The following is a 13,976-nucleotide window of genomic DNA, read 5'->3' on the forward strand; positions in this document are numbered from 1 at the left end:
TGTACCTAAGAAAGCAAAGGTAACTGAACTAAATTACTATTGCCCCGTAGTACTCACCTCTGTCATCATGAAGTGCTTTGAGAGACTAGTCAAGGATCATATTACCTCCACCTTACCTGCCACCCTAGACCCACTTCAATTTGCTTACCGCCCCAATAGATCCACAGACGATGCAATCGCCACCACACTGCATACTGCCCTGTCCCATCTGGACAAGAGGCATACCTATGTAAGAATGCTGTTCATTGACTATAGCTCAGCATTCAACACCATAGTACCCTCCAAGCTCATCATCAAGCTCGAGGCCCTGGGTCTGAACCCCGTTCCGTCCTGGACTTCCTGACGGGTCTCCCCCAGGTGGTGAAGGTAGAAAACAACACCTCCTCTTCAACACCTCCTCTCCTCTTCTAATACTCAACACTGGGGCCCCACAAGGGTGCGTGCTCAGCCCCCTCCTGTACTCCCTGTTCACCCATGACTGCGTGGCCAAGCACGCCTCCAACTCAATCATTAAGTTTGCAGATGACAGAAGAGTAGTAGGCTTGATTACCAACAACGATGAGACAGCCTACAGGGAGGATGTGAGGGCTCTGGGAGTGTGGTGCCAGGAAAATAACCTCTCACTCAACGTCAACAAAACTAAGGAGATGATGGTGGACTTCAGGAAACAGCAGAGGGAACACCCCGCTATCCACATCGATGGGACTGCAGTGGAGAAGGTGGAAAGCTTCAAGTTCCTCGGCGTACACATCACTGACAAACTGAAATGGTCCACCTACACAGACAGTGTGGTGAAGAAGGCACAACAGCGCCTATTCAACCTCAGGAGGCTAAAGAAATGTGTCTTATCACCTAAAACCCTCACATACTTTTACAGATGCACAATTGAGAGCATCCTGTCAGACTGTATCACCATCTAGTACGGCAACTGCACCACCCACAACCGCAAAGCTCTCCAGAGGGTGGTGCGGTCTGCCCAACGCATTACTGGGGGCAAACTTCCCGCCCTCCTGGACGCCTACAGCATCCGAAGCCAAAAAGGAAGGCCAAAAAGATCATCAAGGTTATCAACCACCTGAACCACTGCCTGTTCACCCTGCTATCATCCAGAAGGCGAGGTCAGTACAGGTGCATCAAAGCTGGGACCGAGAGACTAAACAGCCATCTCTAGCACATCAGATTCGGCTGCCAATAGACATAGATTAGGAATCAATGGCCACTTTTAGAAATGGATCACTAGCCACTTTAATAATGTTTCTGTATCTAGCATTACTCATCTCATATGTATAAACTGTACTCCACACTATTCTATGGTATCTTAGTCACTTTAAATTGTGTTTACATATTACATCACCCATTTCATATGTATATACTGTATTGTATTCTATATTACACCACTGACTGTTAAACAGGCATCTCCAGCACATCAGAGGCTACTGCCTATAGACATTGATTCGGAATCACTGGCCACTTTAAGGAAATGAAACACAAGCCACTTTAATAATGTCTCCGTATCTTGCATTACTCATATCATATGTGTAAACTGTACTTTAATTGTGTGTAAATATTGCATCACCCATCTCATATGTACAGTCGTGGCCCAATTTTTTTAGAATGACACAAATATTAATTTCCACAAAGTCTGCTGCTTCAGTGTCTTTAGATATTTTTGTCAGATGTTACTATGGAATACTGAAGTATAATTACAAACATTTCATAAGTGTCAAAGGCTTTTATTGACAATTACATGAAGTTGATGGAAAGAATATTTGCAGTATTGACACTTCTTTTTCAAGACCTCTGCAATCTGCCCTGGCATGCTGTCAATTAACTTCTGGGCCACATCCTGACTGATGGCAGCCCATTCTTGCATAATCAATGCTTGGAGTTTGTCAGAATTTGTGGGGTTTTGTTTGTCCACACGCCTCTTGAGGATTGACCACAAGTTCTCAATGGGATTAAGGTCTGGGGAGTTTCCTGGCCATGGACCCAAAATATCGATGTTTTGTTCCCCAAGCCACTTAATTATCATTTTTGCCTTATGGCAAGGTGCTCCATCATGCTGGAAAAGGCATTGTTCGTCACCAAACTGTTCCTGGATGGTTGGGAGAAGTTGCTCTCGGAGGATGTGTTGGTACCATTCTTTATTCATGGCTGTGTTCTTAGGCAAAATTGTGGGTGAGCCCACTCCCTTGGCTGAGAAGTAACCCCACACATTAATGGTCTCAGGATGCTTTACTGTTGGCATGACACAGGACTGATGGTAGTGCTCACCTTGTCTTCTCCGGACATGCTTTTTTCCGGATGCCCCAAACAATCGGAAAGGGGATTCATCAGAGAAAATGACTTTACCCCAGTCCTCAGCAGTCCAATCCCTGTAACTTTTGCAGAATATCAGTCTGTCCCTGATGTTTTTCCTGGAGAGAAGTGGCTTCTTTGCTGCCCTTCTTGACACCAGGCCATCCTCCAAAAGTCTTCGCCTCACTGTGCGTGCAGATCCACTCACACCTGCCTGCTGCCATTCCTGAGCAAGCTCTGCACTGGTGTTGCCCCGATCCCGCAGCTGAATCAACTTTAGGAGACGGTCCTGGCGCTTGCTGGACTTTCTTGGGCGCCCTGAAGCCTTCTTCACAACAATTGAACCGCTCTACTTGAAGTTCTTGATGATCCGATAAATGGTTGATTTAGGTGCAATCTTACTGGCAGCAATATCCTTGCCTGTGAAGCCCTTTTTGTGCAAAGCAATGATGACAGCACGTGTTTCCTTGCAGGTAACCATGTTTGACAGAGGAAGAACAATGATTCCAAGCGTTATTTGAACTCAATCAGCATGACAGAGTGATCTCCAGCCTTGTTCTCGTCAACACTCACACCTGTGTTAACGAGAGAATCACTGACATGATGTCAGCTGGTCCTTTTGTGGCAGGGCTGAAATGCAGTGGAAATGTTTTTTGGGGATTCAGTTCATTTGCATGGAAAAGAGGGACTTTGCAATTCATTCCAATTCATCTGATCACTCTTCATAACATTCTGGAGTAACTGCAAATTGCCATCATACAAACTGAGGCAGCAGACTTTGGGAAAATGTATATTTGTGTCATTCTCAAAACTTTTGGCCACGACTGTATATACTGTACTCTATACTATGCCACTGTATCTTAGTCCAATGCCGCTCTGACATATATGTATATATTCTTAATCCATTCCTTACTTATATTTATGTGTATTTTGGGTATATGTTGTGAAACTGTTAGATATTACTTGTTAGATATTAATGCACTGTCGGAGCTAGAAGCACAAGCATTTCGCTACACCCGCAATAACACCTGCTAAACACGTATATGTGACAAATAAAATAGCTACTCTGAAGCTAGCTTGTCGTACTAGAAAGTAATATAAACAAGTTGAAAAAAAGTAACTACAAAGAGCCCTGCTCCCTACAAGGTGTAGAATCTACACCCAGGCGTAGCTCATAAAAGGGATTATGCCCAGGTGGTATTATTTTTAGGTCCGGCGTAGAGCGTTGGACGTAGTTGGACGTAGTTACGACACACTTACGACCGACTGGTGCAACTGGCCACTGGACACCAACCCACCCACCCTCCCCTTCCCTGCCCTCCCCTGCCTCACCGCCTCCACCAGGCTGGTAGCACTGCCTCTCTTCTGGTGGTAATGCTGTCGGTACTCTGGAGGCAGCTGGAGGTGGACGGGGGAGTAGGTCCTCTGGGAGTACTCTGGGTCGTCTGTGTACCACGAACTCTTCCTCACAGACACCTGGCTGCTGGAGGCGCTCTCCCTGAAGAGAAGAAGAGATTTAGACACTCTTGGAGGGCAATGGAAGAAAGGTGAAGGATGAGAATGATTGAATGAACACAGCAACTCGATGGTTATTATCAGAGTTCTACACAACTTTCTTCGGGACAAAATAATCAAAGTGAGCGTGGTTCCTGCAACCATTCCAAGACTAATTGTTTGTCGATTCTGTCGCGAAGGAATGGGATGCGTGGTATAGCGAGCAGAAGTAGTTTCGGTGTTTGGGTTTTTCACTGGTTATTTGGTCAAATCAAGAGCTTGGGACTATTAGGTTCTATCTGCATTTTTGTCAAAATGTAGTTATTGACATAGCCTTGTTCTGTTCAATGTTCTCTACTTATATGGCTATTTGCATTGACCCCCTTTTTTACGCTGCTACTACTCACTGTTTATTATCCATGCATAGTCACTTCACCCCTACCTACATGTACAAATTACCTCAACTAACCTATACCCCCGCACAATGACTCTGTACCGGCTGCCCCTGTATATAGCCTCGTTACTGTTATTTTATCATGTCACTTTTTTCCAACTAACTAATATTTTCCAACTCACTTTTTTTTGTTGGTTAGGGCTTGTCAGTAAGCATTTCACGGTAAGGTCTACTACACCTATTGTATTTGGTGCATGTGACAAATAAAATGTGATTTGATTTGATATGTAGAACTCGAAATACCCCAGTGCACGCTGTTTAAGCTCAAAAGAATGCAATATAAAAATGACTAACAACATTAAAACCAATGAGGGTTCGGAACTTTAACTTCTTATGGCTGAAGGGGCAGTATTGAGTAGCTTGGATGAAAGGTGCACAGAGGTGCCCAGAGTAAACCGCCTGCTCCTATGTCATAGTTGCTAATATATGCATATTATTATTAGTATTGGATAGAAAACACTCTGAAGTTTCTAAAACTGTTTGAATTATGTCTGTGAGTATAACAGAACTCATATGGCAGGCAAAAACCTGAGAAGTTCCACTTCCTGTTTGGATATTTTCTGGGGGTGCCAGATTTTCAACCAAGCTCTCATTGAAAATACAGAGAGATATGGATGGGTTTTCACTTCCTACGGCTTCCACTAGATGTCAACAGTCAATAGAACTTTGTCTGATGACTCTAATGTGAAGGGGGGCCGAAGGAGACAGGAATGAATAATCACTTCCATGAGGTGCCCACGCATTGAACTGGCGCCTTCATGTGAGAGGGAGCTCCGTTCCATCGGTCAATTGAAGTCGATGTAATTCTCCGGTTGGAACGTTATTCAAGATGTATGTTAACAACATTCTAAAGATTGATTCAAGGTTTTACTGTTAACCTATAAAGCGTTACATGGGCTTGCTCCTACCTATCTTTCCGAGTTGGTCCTGCCGTACATACCTACACGTACGCTACGGTCACAAGACGCAGGCCTCCTAATTGTCCCTAGAATTTCTAAGCAAACAGCTGGAGGCAGGGCTTTCTCCTATAGATCTCCATTTTTATGGAACGGTCTGCCTACCCATGTGAGAGACGCAGACTCGGTCTCAACCTTTAAGTCTTTACTGAAGACTTATCTCTTCAGTAGGTCATATGATTGAGTGTAGTCTGGCCCAGGAGTGTGAAGGTGAACGGAAAGGCTCTGGAGCAACGAACCGCCCTTGCTGTCTCTGCCTGGCCGGTTCCCCTCTCTCCACTGGGATTCTCTGCCTCTAACCCTATTACAGGGGCTGAGTCACTGGCTTACTGGTGCTCTTTCATGCCGTCCCTAGGAGGGGTGCGTCACTTGAGTGGGTTGAGTTACTGACGTGATCTTCCTGTCTGGGTTGGCGCCCCCCCTTGGTTTGTGCTGTGGTGGAGATCTTTGTGGGCTATACTCGGCCTTGTCTCAGGATTGTATGTTGGTGGTTGAAGATATCCCTTTAGTGGTGCGGGGGCTGTGCTTTGGCAAAGTGGGTGGGGTTATATCCTTCCTGTTTGGCCCTGTCCGGGGGTATCATCGGATGGAGCCACAGTGTCTCCTGACCCCCTCCTGTCTCAGCCTCCAGTATTTATGCTGCAGTAGTTTATGTGTCGGGGGGCTAGGGTTAGTTGGTTATATCTGGAGTACTTCTCCTGTCTTATCCAGTGTCATGTGTGAATTTAAGTATGCTCTCTCTAATTCTCTCCTTCTCTCTTTCTTTCTCTCTCTCGGAGAACCTGAGCCCTAGGACCATACGTCAGGACTACCGGGCATGATGACTCCTTGCTGTCCCCAGTCCACCTGGCCTTGCTGCTGTTCCAGTTTCAACTGTTCTGCCTGCGGTTATGGAACCCCTACCTGTCCCAGACCTGCTGCTTTCAACTCTTAATGATCGGCTATGAAAAGCCAACTGACATTTATTCCTGATTATTATTTGACCATGCTTGTCATTTATGAACATTTTGAAAATCTTGGCTCTCTCTAATTCTCTCCTTCTCTCTTTCTTTCTCTCTCTCGGAGGACCTGAGCCCTAGGACCATACGTCAGGACTACCGGGCATGATGACTCCTTGCTGTCCCCAGTCCACCTGGCCTTGCTGCTATTCCAGTTTCAACTGTTCTGCCTGCGGTTATGGAACCCCTACCTGTCCCAGACCTGCTGTTTTCAACTCTTAATGATCGGCTATGAAAAGCCAACTGACATTTATTCCTGATTATTATTTGACCATGCTTGTCATTTATGAACATTTTGAAAATCTTGGCCGTCTCTAATTCTCTCCTTCTCTCTTTCTTTCTTTCTCTTGGAGGACCTGAGCCCTAGGACAATACGTCAGGACTACCGGGCATGATGACTCCTTGCTGTCCCCAGTCCACCTGGCCTTGCTGCTATTCCAGTTTCAACTGTTCTGCCTGCGGTTATGGAACCCCTACCTGTCCCAGACCTGCTGTTTTCAACTCTTAACGGCTATGAAAAGCCAACTGACATTTATTCCTGATTATTATTTGACCATGCTTGTCACTTATGAACATTTTGAACATCTTGGCCATGTTCTGTTATAATCTCCACCCGGCACAGCCAGAAGAGGACTGGCCACCCCTCATAGCCTGGTTCCTCTCTAGGTTTCTTCCTAGGTTTTGGCCTTTCTAGGGAGTTTTTCCTAGCCACCGTGCTTCTACACCTGCATTGCTTGCTGTTTGGGGTTTTAGGCTGGGTTTCTGTACAGCACTTCGAGATATTAGCTGATGTACGAAGGGCTATCTAAAATAAACTTGATTTGATTTTGATTTACATCGTTTGACATGTTTCTACTGACTGTAACGGAACTTTTGGACATTTCGTCACGTTATAGTGGACGCGCTTTGAGACTTTGGTTAGGGCGTTTGGTAAACAATTCGAAAGTAGCTAATTGGACATAAATAACGGACATTATCGAACAAATCAAGCATTTATTGTGGACCTGGGATTCCTAGGACTGCATTCTGATGAAGTTCATCAAAGGTAAGGAAACATTTATCATGTATTTTCTGGTTTCTGTTGAGTCCAACATGGCGGCTAATTTGGCTATTGTTCTGAGCTCCGTCTCAGATTATTGCATGGTTTATTTTTCCGTAAAGTTTTTTTGAAATCTGACACAGCGGTTGCATTAAGGAGAGATATATCTATAATTCCATGTGTATAACTTGTATTATCATCTACATTTATGATGAGTATTTCTGTTGAAACGATGTGGCTATGCAAAATCACTTGATGTTTTTGGAACTAGTGAATCTAACACGCCAATGTAAACTCAGATTTTTTTTATATAAATATGAACTTTATCAAACAAAACATGCATGTATTGTGTAACATGAAGTCATATGAATGTCATCTGATGAAGATAATCAAAGGTTAGTGATTCATTTTATCTCTATTTCTGGTTTTTGTGAAAGCTATCTTTCGCTGGAAAAATGGCTGTGCTTATTGTGGTTTTGTGGTGACCTAACATAATCGTTTGTAGTGCTTTCGCTGAAAAGCATATTTGAAATCGGACACTTTGGTGGGATTAACAACAAGATTACCTTTAAAATGATATAAGACATGAATGTCTGAGGAATTTTAATTATGAGATTTCTGTTGTTTGTATTTGGCACCCTGCACTATCACTGGCTGTTGTCATATCGATCCCGGTAGCAGGATTGCAGCCATAAGAAGTTAAAGCCAGTTATCTCAGAATCATCTTTTTGCAGATAGAACCTTATAGTCCCAATATCTCAAAATAAAGTTTTTGCAGGTATTAGCATCTTTCGAATTTCGGAAAAGGGAAGGAATGTTCAGCCCGTAACTTCCAAAGAGAGAGGGTTTCGCTCCTCGTTCCGGTTCCGCTCCTCGCTTTAGCACCTCTTCCTCTTTTATCTTAACTTCTCTGGGATATGTGGGACGCTAACGTCCCACTTGGCCAAAAGCCAGTAAAAATGCAGCGCGCCAAATTCAAATAAATTACTCTAAAAATCAATCTTTCATGAAATCACACATGAAAGACACCAAATTAAAGCTACACATGTTGTGAATCCAGCCAACATGTCTGATTTCAAAAAGGATTTACGGCGAAAGCACACCAAACGATTATGTTAGGTCAGTACATAGCCACAGAAAAACACAGCCATTTTTCCAGCCAAAGATAGGAGTCACAAAAAGCAGAAGTAGAGATAAAACTAATCACTAACCTTTGATGATCTTCATCAGATGACAATCATAGGACATCATGTTACACAATACATGTATGTTTTGTTCGATAATGTGCATATTTATATCCACAAATCTCAGTTTACATTGGAGCCATGTTCAGAAATGCCTCCAAAATATCCAGAGAATTTGCAGAGAGCCACATCAAATAACAGAATTACTCTTCATAAACTCTGATGAAAGATACATGTTTTACATAGAATTAAAGATACACTTGTTCTTAATGCAACCGCTGTGTCAGATTTCAAAAAAACTTTACGGAAAAAGCAAACCATGCAATAATCTGAGACGGCGCTCAGATATAAACAACATTTCTCCGCCATGTTGGAGTCAACAGAAATACGAAATTACATCATAAATATTCCCTTACCTTTGATGATCTTCATCAGAATGCACTCCCAGGAATCCTAGTTCCACAATAAATTGTTGTTTTGTTCGATAATGTCCATTACTTATGTCCAAGTAGCTACTTTTGCTAGCACGTTTAGTACACATGTCCAAACGCTCGCGCAGATCCAGGCGAACGTCGGACTAAAACTTCAAAAAGTTATATTACAGGTCGAATAAACTTGTCAAACTAAGTAGAGAATCAATCTTTAGGATGTTGTTATCATAAATATTCAATAATGTTCCAACCGGAGAATTCCTTTGAATCTACAGAAGAAATGGAACGCAAGTCGATATCATGTGGAATGCGCATTACCAGGAACTGGCACTCTGCCAGACCACTGACTCAAACACCTCCCATCCGGCCCCACATCACAGTAGAGGCTTCATTCAACGTTCTACAGACTGTTGACATCTAGTGGAAGGCGTAGGAAGTGATCAAACAGATCCATATCTTACTGGGATTTGAATAGGCGATGAGTTGAAAATCGACCAGCCTCAGAATTCTCACTTCCTGTTTGGATTTCTTCTCAGGTTTTTGCCTGCCATATGAGTTCTGTTATACTCACAGACATCATTCAAACAGTTTTATAAACTTCAGAGTGTTTTATATCCAATAGTAATAATAATATGCATATATTAGCATCTGGGACAGAGTAGGAGGCAGTTCACTCTGGGCACGCTATTCATCCAAAGTGAAAATGCTGCCCCCTATCCTAGAGAAGTTAAAGGGATAGTTCACCCAACTGACAAAATTACATATTGGTTTCCTTTCCCGGTAAGCTGTCTATGGACAAGCATTTTTGGACATGATGCACGAAAGATACTAATATTGGCCCTATTACTTGAATGGGATTTGTGCCACAAATGCTAAAACGTCAGCATGTGGAAACAGTGCCAGGGAAACTAACCCAAAGAATTAATTGCTGTCATACCTTGTCCATAGACTGCTTACAGTGTTAGGAAACCAATGTGTCATTTGGTCATTTTATTTTGTTAAGTGCCAAAATAACAGATATATTAAAAATAAAAGTCCCACATTACAGTCACAAAATAAGGGTTTCACATTACTAAAACCAATCTGTAGCCTTCATCAGAAGAACAGACAGAACAATGAAGGAGTCTTTTATATACCTGCGTCCGGGGAGATCGACCCTGATGAGGGGCGTGTAGTAGGGCGACTGTTCCTTACTGGCCGGAGTGGCGGGGGGAGTGGCCCAGGAGCGGGTGGAGCGGGTGGGGGAGAGACGGTGGGCTCTGCTGGAGTCCAGCCCTGCTACAGCCATCACCTGTAGAGGAAGGGACGGACGGAAAGGAACAAACACACTGGTCTAGAACCCCTGGTGAAGCACTGTGTCGGTGAATCAATTCATGCAACATAGTGCACTAGTAATATGAATGTGTGTGAATGTATGTGTGAACTACGTGGAGGTGCATTCGGTGCAGACGCAGAGCTGTCTACTGTATGTGTTACCTGGTGGTACATTCCATGCAGTTGTACAGCAGTGCACTGTGAGAAGTGTGTGTGTGTGTGTGTGTGTGTGTTACCTGGTGCTGCATTAGGTGCAGTGGTAGTGCAGTGCGTTGGTGTGGTAGCTCGTCCTGACTGCCTTGCCTTCTCAGGCACTCAAAGTTGAAGGAGGGCCTCCGGTGACCTGGGTGTGTGGCGGATAGGTGGACAAGACAGGAGGATAAAACTAGTGAAACTAAACTACTCATGCAGGAAACAATGACGACATGCAAATAAAGGGCATCAACACACATTCACAAACAAACAAAATGTCATGAAGCTGTCTTTAAAATGATAGAGTACCAAGTCAGCGGCAAGGCAGTTTAATGAAAGAGTCAAAAACTGTGTGTGTGTGAATAGCTATTACCTTTTATCTAACCTCAGTAACAGTATATTTGACGACAAGTATCAGAAGCATTTCTGGGTAGAGAGGAGGGGCGTTACCTTGAGGCGTGGCAGGAAGCATCCGTCTCTTAGGCGACCTCCTTCCATCTTGGTAGAGGGGCTGCTCATCGTCGTCATAGTAACTGTCGGGGTGGTGGTAGCCTCTAGGAGTCTCATACTCTGTGTCACTGTTCTGGTACCTGTCCAGGTATTCTTTATAGGACCTCCTGGAAGCCAAGGATAGGGTGTTGGAGGTGAACTAGCTACTTTAAAAAATATAGCGGGCCACATTTAATAGGCTTCAGGTTCACATCTGGCTTGCGGGACGCTAGTTTGAGACCCCTGCTCTAGCAGAAGAGAACTAATTATGAGGTACACTACATGACCAAAAGTATGTAGACACCTGCTTGTCGAACATCTCATTCCAAAATCATGGGCATTAATATGGAGTTGGTCCACCCTTTGCTGCTATAACAGCCTCCACGCTTCTGGGAAGGCTTTCCACTAGATGTTGGATACGGGAACTTGCTTCCATTCAGCCACAAGAGCATTAGTGAGGTCGGGCACTAATGTTGGACGATTAGGCCTGGCTCACAGTCTGCGTTCTAATTCATCCCAAAGGTGTTTGATGGGGTTGAGGTCAGGGCTCTGTGCAGGCCAGTCAGGTTCTTTCACACCAATCTCAACAAAACATTTCTGTATGGACCTCGCTTTATGCACGGGGACATTGCCATGATGAAACACGAAAGGGCCTTCCCCAAACTTTTGAAAAACAGCCCCAAACCATTATTCCTCCTTCACCAAACTTTACAGTTGGCACTAAGCATTCGGGCAGGTAGCGTTCTCCTGGCATCCGCCAAACCCAGATTTGTCCGTCGGACTACCAGATGGTGAAGCATAATTCATCACTCCAGAGAACGCGTTTCCGCTGCTCCAGAGTACAATGGCGGCGAGCTTTACACCACTCCAGCTGACACTTGGCATTACACATGGTGATCTTAGGCTTATGTGCGGCTACTCGGCCATGGAAGCCCATTTCATGAAGCTCCCGATGAACAGTTCTTGTGCTGACGGTGCTTCCAGAGGCGGTTTGGAACTCGGTAGTAAGTGTTGCAATCGGGGAAAGACGACTTTTACGCGCTACGTGTTTCAGCACTCGACAGTCCCGTTCTGTGAGCTTGTGTGGCCTACCACCTCGCGCTGAGCCGTTGTTGTGTCCTAGACGTTTCCACATCACAATAACTGCCATTACAGTTGACCGGGACAGCCCTAGCACGGCAGAAATTTGACGAACTGACTTGTTGGAAAGGTGGCATCCTATGACGGTTCCACATTGAAAGTCACTGAGCTCTTCAGTACACGTCATTCTACTGCTAATGATTGTCTATGGAGATTGCATGGCTGTGTGCTCAATTTTATACACCTGTCAGCAACGGGTGAGGCTGAAATAGCCAAATCCACTAATTTGAAGGGGTGTCCGCATACTTTTGTATTTATAGTGTATAAACAATATATAAGATAATACATGTATTTCTGTGAGGCTATGCAGGTGGAGTGTTACTTTACCTGTCTCCTGACAACATGCTGTCGTCCTCGTAGAACTCCTCCCCGCTATAGTACTCTCCTGAGTACCTGTCATCGTCAAACTCCTCCTCCCGCCGGATGGTCGGGTGGCGGACGTCTCCTACGTGGGACCTGGGAGGGGGTGAGGAGTCAGGGTTCAGAGGTCAGAGGAGGGGTGGTGCCCAGTGGAGGCTGGTGTCACTTTCAAATCGGAGGATGGGCTCATTGTAATGGCTCGAATGGAATGAATAGAATGGTACCGGTTCCAGACATTATTATGAGCGGTCCTCCCTTCACTAGCCTCCACTGGTGGTGCTGGACTGCGAGGGGGGTCGTGGGGGAACAGGGCCATGCACCGCCATGCAGACGCAAACCTCCAGCCTCCAGGGGGCAGCGATGCAACAGAACCAACGCCCTCATCATCCACCACCACAGCCTCATCAAGACAACAGGGACATAGACAGTAGAAGCAGTAGACCAGTGGACATAGCATGTAGTATCGAAGACCATCCCTCAGTGTTCACTAACACTTCTTTTGTCAAAGGAAAACTATGGTTTCCTGTATGTTCATTTGGGAAGTCTTCAATCAAATGTATCAAAACTTACATTTCCTTATTATCACCCATCTCAGCCATGGTTTACTTAAAGGGATAGTTGACCCAAATTACAAAATTACATTTTGGTTTCCTTTCCCTGCAAGCAGTCTATGGACAAGGGAGAACAGCAATCTATGCTTTGGTTTGTCCATAGACTGCTTACAGGATAAGGAAACCAATATCATTTTGTAATTTGGGTGAACTGACCCTTTATTGAAAGACATTTCTGAGGGTTTTTATACTGGTCGTTGTTGGCCTCTTAGGAGTATCAGAGCTAGGGGTGAGTAAGGTAAGTTTCCATACATATCCATGTGGTTTGAGCATCCGAGTTCCTCCAAGGCAAGCACTTCAGTTCACTTCTCTTTTAGCAGTGCTCTCTTCCTAGCAGACACATGCACACAGCAAGACTGGTCTAGGGCTAGGCAGTGTGCTGGCCAATCAGGCCTCTCCTTTCTCTGTCAAACATCAGAACACTGGGTCAAGAGATACTACTCCACAGACAGGTGGTGGTGCAGAGACAGGGAGAGGGATGACTGACTAGAACACTCAGCACTAACTGAGCAGGGATTAGGGTTGCAAAATTCCAGCACCTTCCCGAAAACTCAGAGGTTTTCCAGAAATCCCAGTTGGAATATTGCCAGAACCAGTTACAGGCATTTTGCAACCTTAGCAGGGATGCAGTCAGTCACAAACTGGCCCCAAAAAACAGAATTCAAATGAAAAGTTCCCCTTTGTCATGGTGGACACATACTGCTCTAGACATACCTAGGAAAGTAACATACAGTACCTAACATAGGTCTCATAGTAGCGCCTTCTGTCCAAGAAAGCAGAGAGATGGTTGAGAGAAAGCATTTTGGTTAGGTAGAAGAAAGGGAGGAGAGAACAGAGAGAAAAGGGTAGGGAGTCACATATATATCATACAGTATATGAAACATATACATGCATTCCTATATATGTATAATTGAAGAAGGAAGACAGAGGGGTGACAGATGTGTGTACCAATGTTTGGGGGGGGCAACATTTTCTGAAATGATAAGAATTGAAATGGACTTTGAACCCAACCATGG

General features: G+C 44.5%; 1 protein-coding gene across 1 annotated transcript in view; it reads right to left on the reverse strand.

Annotated features, from left to right (window-relative positions):
* LOC120065363 (voltage-dependent L-type calcium channel subunit alpha-1D-like) overlaps positions 1-13,976 on the reverse strand; it is a 138,363-nt gene that overhangs the window by 5,134 nt on the left and 119,253 nt on the right. The window contains exons 41-46 of the mRNA XM_039016296.1: positions 13,697-13,723; positions 12,317-12,445; positions 10,811-10,977; positions 10,405-10,511; positions 9,991-10,145; positions 3,631-3,796 (exon numbers count right to left, since the gene is read on the reverse strand). Coding sequence (XP_038872224.1) covers positions 3,631-3,796; positions 9,991-10,145; positions 10,405-10,511; positions 10,811-10,977; positions 12,317-12,445; positions 13,697-13,723 — 751 coding nt within the window. The remainder of the gene's footprint in view (positions 1-3,630; positions 3,797-9,990; positions 10,146-10,404; positions 10,512-10,810; positions 10,978-12,316; positions 12,446-13,696; positions 13,724-13,976) is intronic.

Source organism: Salvelinus namaycush, chromosome 20, assembly GCF_016432855.1.
Source record: "Salvelinus namaycush isolate Seneca chromosome 20, SaNama_1.0, whole genome shotgun sequence".
Taxonomy (NCBI): Eukaryota; Metazoa; Chordata; class Actinopteri; order Salmoniformes; family Salmonidae; genus Salvelinus; species Salvelinus namaycush.